The 17,318-nt window shown below is 40.0% G+C and overlaps 2 protein-coding genes across 2 annotated transcripts in view; one reads left to right on the top strand and one right to left on the bottom strand.

The window, feature by feature from the left end:
* nt5dc1 (5'-nucleotidase domain containing 1) overlaps window positions 1-17,318 on the bottom strand; it is a 673,759-nt gene that overhangs the window by 382,752 nt on the left and 273,689 nt on the right. The gene's annotated exons all lie outside the window — the stretch shown is intronic.
* Window positions 1-17,318, top strand: part of LOC140194181 (uncharacterized) — a 125,847-nt gene that overhangs the window by 603 nt on the left and 107,926 nt on the right. Inside the window, exons 2-5 of the mRNA XM_072251688.1 lie at window positions 6,125-6,215; window positions 6,855-6,953; window positions 11,257-11,319; window positions 14,721-16,534. Of these exons, the coding sequence (XP_072107789.1) occupies window positions 6,869-6,953; window positions 11,257-11,319; window positions 14,721-16,534 (1,962 nt within the window). The 5' untranslated portion in view covers window positions 6,125-6,215; window positions 6,855-6,868. The remainder of the gene's footprint in view (window positions 1-6,124; window positions 6,216-6,854; window positions 6,954-11,256; window positions 11,320-14,720; window positions 16,535-17,318) is intronic.

Here is a 17,318-nt window from a genome sequence, read left to right as displayed (position 1 = left end):
TGTTTTTCTTTGAATGAGTTCCATGGTTTTTCTCTGCTTCGTGGCTGTCCATGGGAAAGCAAATCTCAGGATTGTATACTGCATACATAATTTAACAATACATGTATTTTGAACTTTGAATAAATTGGTTACAATGAGCCGCTCACCTTTTGAACAGATTATCTTTTCCAATAGCATAGAAAGCTGGAAGTGAACATTATGCCTTGTAATTTATGAACATGCAGTGTGATAAAGCAAAGAAGGAATGTGTCCTCGTTTGCTAACCACACACACACTAACAAATTAAAAACAGTTCTACATTGCATTCTCATTCCTGAAATCCACAATGCCATTGACGTCACAGAGCCTAAATTTCTGATGAGTACAATGCATAACCAATATTGTATCACCTGTAGGGCATTGGAACTGAGAAAGAAACCTAGACATGCAAGTCTGAGGCATATGCTGTCTGTCTGAATAGTTTGATTATTATCTCTTGTTTTGCGTTAAAATGATTTAATTACTTACCGCATCTGCCAGTGACTAATAGTCATGCCGTGAATCAGGACTTGATTGAAGTTCAAAGTTCAGAGTAAGTTTATTGCCAAAGTACATTATACCTGTACGTTACTATAAATTATATAGAGATTCATTTTCTTGCAGGCATTTATAGGGAAAAAATAAAGAATACAACAGAATTTAACCAAAAATTACACTTAACCAAACATGCAAACAAAATGAATAATACTGAGAACATGAGTTGTAAAGAGTCATGAAAGTGAGTTTGTAGGTTGTAGAATCAACTTGGAGCTGTAATGAGGAAAGTCACTCATACCAGTTCAGGAGACTGATCGTTGTCGGAAAATAACTGTTCTTAAACCTGGTGGTGTGGCACCTCCTCCTCAAAGATAGTAGTGAGAAGAGAGCAAGGCCTGGATAGTGGGGGTCTTTTTCCAAGATCAAATTAACTGCCTGATGACAGAAATTTCTAAGATAACGTGAAGTTTTGTTTTAATAGCCCTATAGTGCCTTCCAGAAGGGAGCTATCACAAAAGGCATTTTGCTGGCAGGGCAGAGTTCGCAATGATTTTTCCTACCCGCTTTTTTATCCTGGACACGTGGAAAGACTGTGGTGATTGTAGACTGCAGCCAATAACATTTTCTTGAACATTTATTGCAAGGAACAAAAAAAATTGCCTGATTTATCTCATTTCAGCTGATCTTTTCCCAACTAATTTTCTTTCCTGGGGATATTTTTGGGTACAGTCATCTTCATTATGCAAGTTCAAATCTACCAGCCCCAAGGTGCTTTACAAAGTCCAGGCTCAGCACTGCTACAGCTGAAGTTTGCTGGGTCTGTTTTCAAAGTCCTGAGTGTATTGTGGCCTCCCTAACCTGTGGTTATCTCCACAACACCTCCAAATTATAATCCTAATGGGTTTCCTCAGAAAAGGCATGAATAAATGAGACTTTACAGTACAGGTGACACGGGTTCATTTCCCACCGCTGCCTGTAAGGAGTTTGTACGTTCTCCACGTGACTACATGGGTTTCCTCCAGGTGCTCTGGTTTCCTCCCGCAGTTCAAAGATGTACTGGTTGGTAGATTAATTAGTCATTGTAAATTGTTCCATGATTAAACTAGGGTTAAAACGGGGGATTGCTGAGCAGTCAGTTCGTAAGGCCAGAAAGGCCAATTTCGTGATGCAAATAAATAAATTTAGTTTGCAATATGACAGTAAAGGAGAGCAGATATAGCAGGTATATCATGCCTGAATATGAAATTAGGGTTGAGAGTGGAAGAGTAGATTCACAGACTAAAATGTCAAATGAAGTTCAAAGGATAACAAAATAAATGTTGAGTAAACTAAGTTGATTATTAATATAAGAATAATGGTCAGTATTAATTAAAGTTCTTGGTAAATGACAAAACACATATACTGCACCTTAAAAGCAAAACGACACATGCTGTATCACAATCAAAATATGATGTGAGATTTAACAACTGATAAGAAAAAGCAGGTGCAAATGTAATGGAACATGACAAAATAAGAAACAAGTGGTTCTAAGTATATATGCATATTCAGATTCAGATTTAGCTTCAGCTTTATCACGTATAGTGACTACTTGAAAAACAACAATAAAATCATTTGATTTTTCATGCAAAAATAATTGGATCAAAGACGAGCACAATTGAAATAAATTCAAACGGAGATGAACGATGAGCAGTCAAAAACGAGCAGTCAATGAAAAATATGCACTTCCTTCTCACCCGAGTCTCTATGTCGCCAAGCAGATGAATAGGTGATTATATTCGTATTATTTGAACCATCACCCATTGCCAAGCATTGTATGCCGCCCAAGCCCACGTAACAAATCACACCTTAACCCAGAGTGAGGATACGCAACATGAATACAATAGAGATGAACAATAAGTCAATACACAGCTCCTACAACATGTACTTCAAAGCCTAGAGTGAAATGCATTGTTTGCTTTGACAACCAACCAATCCAAGGAAGTGCTGGGGGCCACCCACAAGTGTCACCACACATTCCGGCGGCAACAGAGCAGGCCTACCATATGTTCTTTAACACGTGGTTCTAAAGAGTGTGTTAATCATATCTGTCATAACCAAGAGTGAACATACTCTTAGGCACGTGAGATCCAATAAAAGAAAATCATTAGGTGATAATACAAAAGTACATCCATTCTAAGGAAGACAAATCAGAAAAATTTGATCAACACATGAGAAATGTGGAGGGGTTCAATCATCACCAAGTGAGTAGCATTCATCATTTACTCAAGTCAAAAGATTGCAGGCTTGAACGCCAGTCTTGAGACTTGTGCACACAACAATCTTGGTTGTCATCACACAGTAATACTGAGCAGATGCTACAATGTGGAGGTATCAGCCAATAGAACTACAACAATTGTTCATCCCAGTTTGGCAAAAGAATAAATCAGGGAAGGTAGTGCACCCATGGCTGACAAGGGAAATTAGGGATGGTATCAATTCCAAAGAAGAAGCATACAAATTAGCCAGAAAAAGTGGCTCAGCTGAGGACTGGGAGAAATTCAGGGTCCAGCAGAGGAGGACAAAGCGCTTAATTAGGAAAGGGAAAAAAGATTATGAGAGAAAACTGGCAGGGAACATAAAAACTGACTGTAAAAGCTTTTACAGATATGTGAAAAGAAAAAGGTTGGTTAAGACAAATGTAGGTCCCCTACAGACAGAAAAAGGTGAATTGATTATGGGGAGCAAGGACATGGCAGACCAATTGACTAACTACTTTGGTTCTGTCTTCACTAAGGAGGACATAAATAATCTTCCGGAAATAGTAGGGGACAGAGGGTCCAGTGAGATGGAGGAACTGAGCGAAATACATGTTAGTAGGGAAGTGGTGTTAGGTAAATTGAAGGGATTAAAGGCAGATAAATCCCCAGCGCTAGATGGTCTGCATCCCAGAGTGCTTAAGGAAGTAGCCCAAGAAATAGTGGATGCATTAGTGATAATTTTTCAAAACTCTTTAAATTCTGGACTAGTTCCTGAGGATTGGAGGGTGGCTAATGTAACTCCACTTTTTAAAAAAGGAGGGAGAGAGAAACCAGGGAATTATAGACCGGTTAGCCTAACGTCGGTGGTGGGGAAACTGCTGGAGTTAGTTATCAAGGATGTGATAACAGCACATTTGGAAAGTGGTGAAATGATCGGACAAAGTCAGCATGGATTTGTGAAAGGAAAATCATGTCTGACGAATCTCATAGAATTTTTTGAGGATGTAACTAGTAGAGTGGATAGGGGAGAACCAGTGGATGTGGTATATTTGGATTTTCAAAAGGCTTTTGACAAGGTCCCACACAGGAGATTAGTGTGCAAACTTAAAGCACACGGTATTGGGGGTGTGGTATTGATGTGGATAGAGAATTGGTTGGCAGACAGGAAGCAAAGAGTGGGAATAAACGGGACCTTTTCAGAATGGCTGGCAGTGACTAATGGGTACCGCAAGGCTCAGTGCTGGGACCCCAGTTGTTTATAACATATATTAATGACTTAGATGAGGGAATTAAATGCAGCATCTCCAAGTTTGCGGATGACACGAAGCTGGGCGGCAGTGTTAGCCGTGAGGAGGATGCTAAGAGGATGCAGGGTGACTTGGATAGGTTAGGAGAGCGGGCAAATTCATGGCAGATGCAATTTAATGTGGGTAAGTGTGAGGTTATCCACTTTGGTGGCAAAAACAGGAAAACAGATTATTATTTGAATGGTGGCCAATTAGGAAAAGGGGAGGTGCAACAAGACCTGGGTGTCATTATACACCAGTCATTGAAAGTGGGCATGCAGGTACAGCAGGTGGTGAAAAAGGCGAATGGTATGCTGGCATTTATAGCGAGAGGATTCGAGTACAGGAGCAGGGAGGTACTACTGCAGTTGTACAAGGCCTTGGTGAGACCACACCTGGAGTATTGTGTGCAGTTTTGGTCCCCTAATCTGAGGAAAGACATCCTTGCCATAGAGGGAGTACAAAGAAGGTTCACCAGATTGATTCCTGGGATGGCAGGACTTTCATATGAAGAAAGACTAGATGAACTAGGCTTGTACTCGTTGGAATTTAGAAGATTGAGGGGGGATTTTATTGAAACGTATAAAATCCTAAAGGGATTGGACAGGCTAGATGCAGGAAGATTGTTCCCGATGTTGAGGAAGTCCAGAACAAGGGGTCACGGTTTGAGGATAAAGGCGAAGCCTCTTAGGACTGAGATTAGGAAAAACTTCTTCACACAGAGAGTGGTGAATCTGTGGAATTCCCTGCCACAGGAAACAGTTGAGGTCAGTTCATTGACTAGGGGGATCAGAGGGTATGGAGGGAAGGCTGGTGCAGGGTTCTGAGTTGGATGATCAGCCATGATCATAATAAATGGCGGTGCAGGCGTGAAGGGCCGAATGGCCTACTCCTGCACCTATTTTCTATGTTTCTATTTTCTATGTTTCTATGTTATGTCTTTTTTTAAGTGCAATCATGAACAACAGCCAAATCAGAAATGCTGATCAAGTCAACTAGTTCCCAAAGAGAACTCTGATAGGTCAATCAGATGGTTCACTGCTGCTCAGCAATAGAAACACAAAAAAATCATATATACAATTAAGAAACATTAAAACATAGTAGAAATACTGGAGTCATGATGATCATGATGAAGTCCGCTGGAGAGAGACACTTATACACATGCTGTCCTCTGTAATTCAAAGAGATTAAAGGATAAGGTTGCAGGGTGACAAAACGTAGCAGGATCACTTGGAACTCAAAACTAATCCCTACTGGGAGAAAACAGCACCCGTTCTTTCTGCATTGTTCTCCAGTAGTCTAAGGACTAAGTCCAGCCGGAACATAACTCATAAGTGTTCTTGAAAGTCAGGTATTAACCCTACCTACCAACAACCAAGCATTGCTATCCTGGTTCCCCTCATGATAGCTTATGAAGAAGCATGTGGCTTCCCTCTCAGAGATGATAGGTGTTTGTGCACTCGACTCTTGAAGGCTTGGACCCCATCGTCACAGATGTTTCCAACCACAGCATCTGGAAGGCTGTCTCAGGTACTTAGTTCCATGGATGTTAATGGAAATTAATTACAGAAATAAGAAACCTGCTGGTCAATACTCTTTTGTGACTTATTAGTGACTATCTCTTTCTGTTTCTTGTTACACCCCTTGTTCTCACATAATTACAATTTTGTTACGGCAACCGTTGAATGGCAGAGAAAATGACCAGCTAGTTTTGATCAACCTGATTGGAACTTCCACATGCATAACTTATATATATTTAGATTACAATGTCTGAGACAAGCTTAATAGACCTGTGGCAGTGCCCTCTATTCTTTACAAGTACAGTTGATGTCTAAATCCAATCAAAGTATGCAAGTCATTCACAACTCAATCCAGAAAGCTGTTCCACATTTGTGTCTGCAGAGAGGAGAGCAACGCCAATGAGGGCAAGGCAACTCAAAACCGAGGAAACCACAGACCTGATAAAACTTGTCACTGGGAAGAATGAAGCAGTATAATTGGTATTTCCACTTGAAGGGAGGAGCTTTTGAAGTATTGTTGTGTGAGTAAGCATTCTCTTATAAAAAGCAACATATATTGTTTCAGAAAAGACTTCTTCATTGGACACCCCACTACTTCAAAGGATAGATTATTGGGAGACTGCACTGAATCAAGATTTTGAAGATTAAAAATGTCGGTATGTTTATTAAACTTTAATTGTCATTCTAGTTCTATGGTACTACATTACTTATTACAGAATATTATATTTCTGGAATTTAAAGTACTCTATATACTAAATACAGTGGCAGACCACTGTTAAGCAATAGATAGTATAATAATTTAAACACAAGAGAGTCTGCAGATGCTGAAAATCCAGAGTAGCACACACTAAATGCTGGAGGAATTCAAGAGGTCAGGCAGCATCTACAGAAAGGAATAACCAGTCAGCATTTCACACCAGACCCTTCTTCAGAACTGATAAAGTTCTACACTTATTAACTCAGTTGTGATGAAGGGTCTCAGCCCAAAACGTTGACTGTTTATTCCTTTCCACAGCTGCCGCCTGACCTGTTGAGTTCCTCCAGCATTTTGTGTGTGCTGGTGTAAGAACTTAAATGTTGTAATTGTTAGCAGTTTTAAAACTATAAATGATATTAACTTCTCAAATATTGAAGAATGCAACAATTCACAATTTTTACAATGTATTATTTTCTTATAGATAATTTATGTAATAGTTTTATCTTGAACACAGTGCTACTCTGGATTTAAAGATAACTACATTGGTTCACAAATTCCTTTCTATCAATAGTCAAAAAAATCTATAAATCCTTTACAGATTTGAACAAAAAGATGGCTCCAAAAGAGGCTGGTACATATCTGTTGCTATTAACTGTTACCTTGGTCAATGGACTTGGATATTATAGATATACTAATGGTAAGTGTTTATGTTGTAGTTATTCTGAGTTTTAATAAACTAAATCATTCAAAATGACAGCTCTGTGCAGCTCCGTTGAATCTTCAGGTCTTTGTTTCTTGTCTCTGAATGATAGTTTGGGCAACTAATTTTTAATTTTTATTTTCTTCTCACGAACCTTATTTTTCTATATCCTCGATGCAAGGCCCGCATATTGTGCATCACTAAATTGAGCGGAGAAACCTTTCAAGCATCTATCTGCTGATGCACTTTTCCAGACAACATGGAATATAAAAAGGCTCAGAATGGCATATTCTGTCCCTCCCAAAACCAAATACTTCACCAACTCCTCAGACAACTAGGGTGAGCCTGGGTCACTCCTGCACAAACTTGCAGCCAAGTAATTACTGGTATAACAGGCATGCGTTCTGCTTCATCCATCCATATTATAATTCCAATTGTCTTTGTCAACATAGGCAGAATGAAATAGTCGACCACCACAATTGGCAAATAACAAGCAACGGGGTATTATCCTTGCAGATCAAAGCTCCTAGGAGCAGCTTTCTTAAATGGACTAGGTTAATGCTGTGCAATTCTTGTGATAAATAACTAAGAAAGTGATATAAAAAAATAGATTTTCTTCAGATACTTTGTCATCATACGGCTTATTTAAACTTCAAAATTCTCGAAGATCTTCAACAAAGCTTTATTTTTGAAATGGCAAAAGTCATTGCCAATAAACTGATGAATGGCTGATACTAAATAAGATGAAAGGTCAGAGGTCACAATATAATCATGATAAAGTAAAGGAAAATCAGTGTCTGCACAAATCAAGAGTCGTATCTATTTTTAATGTAAGTTCCAATTTGAATTATATTAGTTCAAATGCTGTGCTACAAAACTGGCATACACATGTCAGAAAAAGGTCAGCTCATTGGTGTTGAATAATGAAAATAGCAGGTTAGGTATTAAATGGTGTTAGATTTGATACTGCAAACACGAGAAAATCTGCAGATGCTGAAATTTCAAGCAACACACATAAAAATTGCTGGTGGACGCAGCAGGCCAGGCAGCATCTATAGGAAGAGGTACAGTCGACGTTTCAGGCCGAAACCCTTCGTCAGGACTAACTGAAGATAGAGATAGTAAGAGATTTGAAAGTGGGAGGGGGAGGAGGAGATCCGAAATGATAGGAGAAGACAGGAGGGGGAAGGATGAACTTTCCCACTCTTAGATCCTCTCATATCCCTTTTGCCAATCAACTTTCCAGCTCTTAGCTTCATCCCTATTGAGGCAGTGCTTCCTGATGCTAAAAAGCTGGAAGGCATCCATATAGTGGCTTTTCTAAGGTGAGTCTGTAAAAATTGGTAACAGTCATCCAGTACATGGTAAATTTTTTTAATCTTCTGAAGAAGTAGATGTGCCACAAACTGATAACAATACCAAGCTGTGTCCATGCTGGACATGTTCATCAGGGACAGACATAGAGGATATATCTTGTTTTCCCTCTGCATCTTGATAATGGGCAGCAATGACTAGGCCAAAGGCCGCTCCCTGTATTGCCCTGATATGTTTTATCAGAAGGCAAAGCTGAAAGTGGCCTTTGTTTCCTGTTAAAGCTTTGAAAAGTTTTAAGAAATATGTCTGGAAGCCATTAAGATTCAAGTAATATTTTGTACATAGTTAATTAATTAAATGTTATTGTAATTGCAAACCATTAAAACATTAAAGGAACGTAACTTTTTTTTTTTAAAAAAAGGTGGCCAATAATCGCTACGGAAATGAATGAGGTCATCAACCCTACATCAGCTGATACTGGACATGATAGTCAATTTCTGGTTTAGTGCCCAGTACCTTCAGTAACTGTTGTAAAATCTGTCCCTCAATTAGTCCCAGGTTAACATCAGGTCCACATAAGGTCAGGATTTCCATCTGAGTCAATTAACTCAGGTGTTTCCCTGTGGACACCCAACCTTGGCAAGGAAGACCCAAATACTATGCAGACCTGAAACGAAAGTAATACAGGTAAATTAGAGAGACAAGAAGTTTACAAAATAATAGGTACCATACAGATATTAAAACCTACAATGAGGTATCAGTTGCTAATAATCAGTTATTGTTAAAACCAATAATCAGGCGGAAAATAAACTACCATGGCGATAATGAAACAAATAATTGTGCTTAAAGTTAAGACGTCTATTCTTCTTAAGTACACTCTTAATTTAGATTATAAGACCATAAGATAGAGGAGCAGAATTAGGCCACTTGACCCATCAAGTCAGTTGTGCCATTTCATCCTGGCTGATCAACTTTCCCTCTCAGCCCCAATCACCTGCTTTCTCCCCATATCCCATCATGCCCTGACTAAGCAAGAATCTAACAAACTCTGTCTTAAGTATATCTAAGGACTTGCCCTCCACGTCGCCTGTTGCAACAAATTCCAGAGATTCACTGCTCTCTGGTTAAATAAATATTTCCTCATCTCTTTTCAAAATGGGTATCTCTTAATTCTGAGGTGATGTCCTCTGGTGTTAGACTCCCCCCACCACAAGAAACATCTCCACATCCTCTCTATCAAGGCCTTTATTTTTTATTATTTTGCAATATTTCTAGTAGTAATTATTCTGGCTGAATCTTATGGCATCACCCAGCTGCAATGTCTTGGTTTATTTTCAACAGCTTGAGTAACAGACCTTGGCCTTTCAGCTGAGTTTATCAAATGAAGTTCTTTCCAAACAAAAGTAATGTGCTCCTATTAAGAATAAATAAAATCAAACTTACTATTATAATACTATTTAATTTGTTTTGCAAAAAATTAACATTAACCAGAGTGCTTTGCAGTTATTTTTAGATTAGAGAATCTAATTATTGCTAAGAAAGAATATTCTATTAGTTCACCATAATAGATTCATGAATGGTAAGTCTTTCCTCTGCTCGTAATTGGTTAAGTATTCACCCACATGGTCCTGACATGGCTTAGTCAGAAGGGTGTGGTGCAGTGTTCATGGTCAATCCAGGCAGTCCAGTGTAACGAATGTGGCATTGCCAGCAATTAAGATATCCGGGCCTGTGAACTCAATTCAACCCAAGGACATTGAGTTTATTAAGGAGATAAAATAAGAACTAAAAAAATATAAAACAGGTTGCATAAGTATCATCAAAATATAAAAAATGTCAATGGCAACCTTGTTTTAATTAACTAAAAACACAGTTCTTATTATATACATAATAGTCTATTGTACTTTACATCCAACAATATAGACTTTCTTAGTATCTAACTTTAACCATAAACAGAGAAAAAAATAGAAGTTAATGTTAGTTCTTCATTGCAGGTTTGAAAAGATTTGTATGTAAAATATGGGTTCATTTTTTGATTTTCTGTTTACTTTTTATTCATATACAACTTGATTAAAATCAGCACTAAAATAATTTAGCAAGGCAGGGAAATGGTTCAAGTAATTACATATTTGAATTGTGTCAAAAATGTTTTAGTACAGAACTGATACAAACTTCAGCCATTGCTGCTCTGTTGTTATCTCTGCTAGTGTCCCCCACCAATCAACTTTGGTCAGCTCCTCTCTCATGCCTCTGTAATTCCTTTTACTCCACTGTAATACTGATACACCTGACTTTAGTTTCTCCTTCTTAAATTGCAAGGTGAAGTCTATCATATTATACTCCCTGTCACCTAAGGGTACCTTTACCTTAAGTTCCCTAATCAAATCCAATTCATTTCACAACACCTAATCCAGAATAGCCTTTTCCCTAGTGGGCCTAACCACAAGCTGCTCTAACATGCCATCTTACAAGCATTCTACAAATTCTCCCTCTTGGGATCCAGCACCAACCTGATTTTCTACAATCTACCAGCATATTGAAATCCCCCATGTGTATGGTAACATTTCCCTTTTGACATACATTTTCTATCTCATGTTGTTATTTGTAGCCCATATCCTGGGTACTGTTCGGAGGCCCATATGTAGCTCCCGTCAGAAATTAAAGCTCATCGGGGAGTTAAAGTTTGAACACAAATCAAAAGTTGGCTTGGTGATCAAAAGATGTACTCTTTTTTTAATGAAGTACTGAATACAAACTTTTAATACAACATTAGTTACATGCAAGGAGCTGAGAGAATATTAACCATGACATTTATATTTCTTCTTCACTAGGAACATGAATAAACATAAATTATTGCAGAACTGCCAAAAGATCATTTGTGGTAATCCAATTCCAGATATTACTTCTGTGCTTGTATGTGAACCCAAAGTAAAAAATGAAAATATTCACCAAGTTCCATAGTGCTTTGTTGACTTTTCCAAAACAGGTCAACGAAGCATAGATCGAAGTTCTGAAAGTTCGGAAGAAAACCGCGTGTCTATCCCCAGAGGTGAGAAGTAGGCTTGTATTACACAGAGAATTGAATTGTCCATTAATAATTCTTAATAGAAGCAAGATTATTGCAGGGGAATAAGAAATCTAGTTTATTTATGTGATGTGTTTTTGTCACATCAACTCTCCAATTATGCCCTTCCCTATCAATTTTACTCACTTCTTAATGACTTTCTCAGACCAACTTACTAAACAAATGTGGTGTGCCACTTGTTGTAATGTTAGGTAAATGATTTCAAACTCCAACTTCCCAGATTTCCATTACAATCAGTTTTCTGTCATCATCTCTCCTCTCTGCAAACACATCTTTCCACAATCACCAGTTCCTCTTTTTACCATTAGACCGCTAACTATAAAACACTATCACTGAGTTCTTGGAGTGTCAAAGAAACTGTGATTTGCTCCAATTATTAAAATCAGCTAAAATATTCAAAGTTCAAAGTAAATATAGAAATACAATAGAATTGTACAAACACCTGTACAGAAATAGACAAAGTCTAACAATCAACCAAGGTGTAAAAGAAGGCAAACTATACAACTAAGATAATAAATCGATGCTACATTGTTCCTAGTGACAAAGTGTTAGGGGGAGCCTTAAAGTGGATGGTATGTTGCTGCTGAGTTATGCTTTGTTTTGCTCTGAAACTGTTAGACTGTTAAGGTATGCTTGGATCCTGTGCTTTCTCAATGGGAGGAATTTTGTTTCAATTTGTTTCACTACTACTAGACTTTTATTCCTCATTACACTCTAACCAGTCAGCATAGAGGGACATCCATTTAGAACAGAAATGAGGAGGCATCTCTTGAGCCAGAGGGTAATGAATCTGTGGAATTCATTGCCATAGAAGGCTGTGGAGGCCAAGACGATGGATTATATTTAAGGCAACGGTTCAAAGGGTCTTGATTAGTTAGGGCAAAGGTTATGGGGAGAAGGGGGTTGAGAGTAATAATAAGTCAGCCATGATGGAATGGCAGAGCAGACTCGATGGGCCAAATGGCCTAATTCTGCTTCTTAAGATCAATACTCTATGTGCTTATAGATCATTTGAAACCCAGAGCAATTAAAAAGCATGGTGAAACATGAAATCTGAAGTAAAAACACAAGATTCTAGAGATACCTGCCATAAATCTCCAGCAATTTCTGTTGCATCATGTAGCTTTAGCCTAGTGACAGTCTGAACAGGACAGAGAAATAACAGGACACAGAAACTCAAATGTACTAACAGCTTCATCTAAAAAGCAAAACAAGCAACTGGAGCTCATTTTGACGTCAAAAATCAGAGTTGAAATTTTCTCATTTGGACTGCACTCAGAGCAAAAGGAAGATTTCTGGTCTCAATATCACAACAAGAATATGAAAGCTTTGTAGGGGGTGCAAAGTAATTTACCAGGATGATAACAGAACTTGAAGATTTTCCACTGTCAAGAAAACCAAGCAGACTGAGGCACACTTCTCTGCAGAAGACAAGAGGTAAAACCAACCAGGTGGAGATCCATAACATAATGAAAGGGTTTAACTGGGTAAACTTGGAGAATTTTGCCAATAGTTGCAGCCATCAGTTCCTGGACTTCTGGCCAGGTGGACAGACTACTAATCGGGGAGAGCTAAACAAGTAGTTATGCATCATGCTGTGGCCTTTTTCTGTGCTGCTACAACAACTTAACTAAGGTACTGGCACTATATCATGGGCAGAGGTGGGGAAAGTGATCACAATGATGAACAATAAAAGGGAATAAAAATTTCTAAACACAAGAGATTCTGCAGATGGTGGAAATATTGAGCAATAAATGCTGGAGGAACTCAGCAAGTCAGGCAGCATCCGTGGAAGGGTATAAACAGTCAACATTTCGGGCCAACACCATTCATCAGGATTCTATTCTAGCATGGGGCAGAAACTTACCTCTATGGACTGCTGTAAATTTTCAATCAATGAAGTATCTATTTAGACATTGTCACAGGTGTTATACAGGTAATAATGAAGGCAATTTGTGCAGAGCCAAGTTTCTAAAAACAGCCATGTTGTAGTGATGAGATACATGAAAATTTGAGGTATAATTATTGCCCAGGATATCCCCTGGCTCACTCTGAAAAAGAACAATGAATCTTTTCTTCCCCATAGACACTGCCTGACCTGTTGCGTTCCCCTGGCTCTTTGTACTTGCTGCTGAAGATAAACCGGATCTCTGCTTAACATCATGGTTAATTGAAGCCACCTCTGACATCCTGGTAATCCCCCAGCACCACAGTGAAGTGTCAGCCTATATATTCACGCCCAATTATCTGGACTGGAAGTTGGCCTCATAAGGGGAAGGGATACAAGCCTGGCATTAATATACAATTCCTTCTATGTATATAAACCTGGGAATATAGAACTTTTAAATTATTAAAATCAAATCTGTTACAAGGATTTGTGTAACAGCTGAATAATTGTCTCAAGTTCTTGCAATACACTTACTCACAATCCATTATTTTTTATAAACCTTCTAAATATCTGCTTCTTTACCGGTATAACTCATGCTAATAAGTTACTAACTTTTGTAAATAAATAAAAAAGAAAAATCATCATAAGCTTCACATTACTGGGCATTTCTACTCATCTCTTGAAATAGGCCTTACGATCTTAAGATATAGGAGCAGAATTAGGTCATTTGGCCCATCACGTCTGCTCTGCCATTTCATCATGGCAGATCCATTTCCCTCTCAGCCCCAATCTCCAGCCTTCTCCCCATAACCCTTCATGGCTTGACTAATCAAGAATCTATCAACCTCTGCCTTAAATATATCCAACGACCTGGCCTCCACAGCTGACTGTGGCAAAGAACCCCACCGATTCACCACTCTCTGGCTAAAGAAGTTCCTCTTCATCTCCATTATAAATGGTCATCCCTCTATTTTGAGGCTGTGTCCTCTGGTCTTAGACTCCCCCACCATAGGAACCATCCTCTCCAAATCTACTCTGTGAGGAGTTTCAACATTCAATAGGTTTCAATAAGACCCCCTTCATTCTTGTGGTTTCCACTGATAATTTTTGTGAACCTCCTTTAAACCCTCTTCAATGTCAGCACATCCTTTCTTAGATAAGGGGCCCAAAACTGCTCACAATACTTCAAATGAGGCCTCACCAGCATCTTATGAAGCCTTAACATTACATCCTTGCTTTTATATTCTCAAAGGTTCAAAGTTCAAAGTAAATTTTATTATCATAGGACAATAATATCACCACATCCAACCCTGAGATTCTTTTTCCTGCAGGCATACTCAGAAAATCTATCTAATCCTCTCAAAATATACATCCTTAAAAAGGGTAATATTGAAATCAGTAAAACCCTTATAATGTAGCAATATAAATTTAGTCAATACCATAATCTAAACTAGATCTCTTCATCTCGTATTAACAGTGAGATGGCATCGAGGACCACAAGGTCCACGAGGATACCCCGGTCCGCCAGGTCCACCAGGATACCCAGGAAAACCAGGTGCTGGAATTCAAGGACCATCAGGCCCACCAGGGCAGCCAGGCCCACAGGGGCTGCCAGGAGTAGGGAAGCAGGGTGCTTCAGGACCACCGGGAAAGACAGGTGAAAGAGGCAACCAAGGACCAAAAGGCAACATGGGATCTCCTGGCATGCAAGGACAGAAAGGTTCACCAGGTCCAAGAGGATTTCCAGGGCCAAATGGATTGTCCATTCCTGGTAAACCAGGTGCACCAGGGTCACCAGGTACTACAGGACCAATAGGTCCACCTGGTGAGAAAGGAGAACCAGGGGACCCTGGTCCAATTGGTGAAAAGGGAGGAAGAGGAGTTGGAATACCGGGCCGTGCAGGTGAAAGGGGTCCTCCTGGGCCACCAGGACCACAAGGAATTCGTGGTGAAACAGGATATGGAAAACCAGGAGTGACAGGCCTTCCTGGAAAACCAGGAGAGAAAGGTGAAAAGGGCTCACCAGGTTCACCTGGATTTTCTGGTGCACCAGGTCAAAAAGGGCCACCTGGGTTACCTGGACCACCAGGTATTGGAAAGCCTGGAGAAGATGGCACACCAGGGTTACCAGGACCTCCTGGACCCGATGGTCCACCTGGTGCCCAAGGCATACCCGGTGAACCTGGACTTCCTGGTTTTGGGAGACAGGGTCCACCAGGACCTAAGGGGGACTCAGGTGCTCCAGGCCCTGCCGGATATCCTGGAGAGAAAGGCGAGAAAGGTGCCGCAGGCAATCCTGGAGCCTCTGGACTTTTAGGACCATCTGGTCCACCTGGGCCTGAAGGTCTACAAGGTGCGCCTGGTCCACCTGGAGCACCAGGGGCTAAAGGGGCACAGGGCTCAGCAGGCGCTCAAGGTTATCAGGGACCAAAGGGTGAGATGGGTCCAGGGGGTGCCCCAGGCAAATCAGGAATTCCAGGAGAACCTGGTGTGCCAGGACCTGAAGGTCCAATGGGACCACTTGGCCAAAAAGGAGCCATTGGACCCATTGGCCCACCTGGAAAAACAGGTGAACCTGGTGCTCAAGGTCTTCCAGGGCCACCAGGGTTTGCCGGTGAGGTTGGAATGGATGGGCCCCCTGGACCTCCTGGTTCAAGAGGCCCTCCTGGTTACCAAGGACCTCCAGGATTCCCTGGTGAAAAAGGAGATCCAGGACCTCCAGGGCCACCAGGACTACCGGGTCTTTCTGCCGGCTTTCTTGAAAAATTACCTGAAGGCCCTCCAGGTCCAGAAGGTCCCCCAGGTCCACCTGGCCCACCTGGTCCACCAGGGCCTCCGGGGGAAAGTGCACAGACAGGAAAGTATGGGGGTTACAATGGCTTCATAGAAGGAGGTGTGGCAAATTCATATCCGGCCTTTACAGCCATTCTTTCGGAATCCTACCCAGCAACACGACAACCAATCGTATTTGACAAAATATTAGCCAATCAAAACAATGACTATGATCCAACAACTGGAATATTTACATGTAAAACACCAGGTATCTATCACTTCACTTACCATTTACAAGTCAAAGGAGGAAATGTTTGGGTTGGACTGTTCAAAAATCACGAACCCATAATGTACACATATGATGACTATACAGAGGGTTACGTTGATCAAGCCTCAGGGAGTTCTATAATACACTTACGTGAAAATGACCAAGTTTATGTTGAGTTACCTTCAGTTGAGTCCAATGGCTTATATTCTTCTGATTATATGCATTCATCCTTCTCGGGATTTTTAATTAGTCAAACTATTTGATGCATGTCAATTATATTGGCAATTCTCCTGGTCGCCCACATCACCTACAAACATCCCAACCCCCACCGCAGCAACGAGTAGTTTCTACATGTTTGTGGGGTGCTGCCAATTCAAACAGAATACTTTTCAAAAAAGCTTCACAACTAAAATGTTTTGGGTGGCTTGCTGGATGGAGCCTGTGCGTGAACATTTCCCACTCCTCTTCTGTCCAAGGTGGGCTAATGTTGAAACTCCTTTCCACAGCGCTTTATCAAACTGCTCCATTACTGTCTCCGACTAAATGGCAATTAGCCTTTTCATTATGTTATATAAAGTTCAGGGAAAATATATCATTAAATTCATATCTATTGCCTATTGTTTCAAAGGAGAATTAGTGTCAATCAGTCAACTCCACCCTAGCAAAGAAAGACAGCAGAGAATTGATGTTATTTCAAATGTCTTAGTTAAAAATGTTTCTTACAGATTTTATAACGATCAATCACATAATGGCTCACTTGACCAACTGCTCAATGATTATTTTTATCCATATCCCTTCAGATAGAACCAACAGGGGCTTTCCAAATATTTACAACATGCAACTATTCCTCCTGGCAGCAAGAGGACCCAAAGTGTTACAAAGAATTAGGCTTCAAGCAGCAAGTGCATGTGTTGTGAAATAAGCTGACAGAAAAGTTTGACAATGCTATGTTAAACTGAACTATCACAATAGAAACACATTTTTTAAAAATCTAGTAGTTTAGTGTTTTCCACATAGAACTATTCAAAACCAATC

The sequence above is a fragment of the Mobula birostris genome, chromosome 2 (assembly GCF_030028105.1).
Source record: "Mobula birostris isolate sMobBir1 chromosome 2, sMobBir1.hap1, whole genome shotgun sequence".
Lineage (NCBI taxonomy): Eukaryota > Metazoa > Chordata > Chondrichthyes > Myliobatiformes > Myliobatidae > Mobula > Mobula birostris.
The sequence above is the reverse complement of the archived record's forward strand: the minus strand, read 5'-3'. Positions and strand labels throughout refer to the sequence as shown.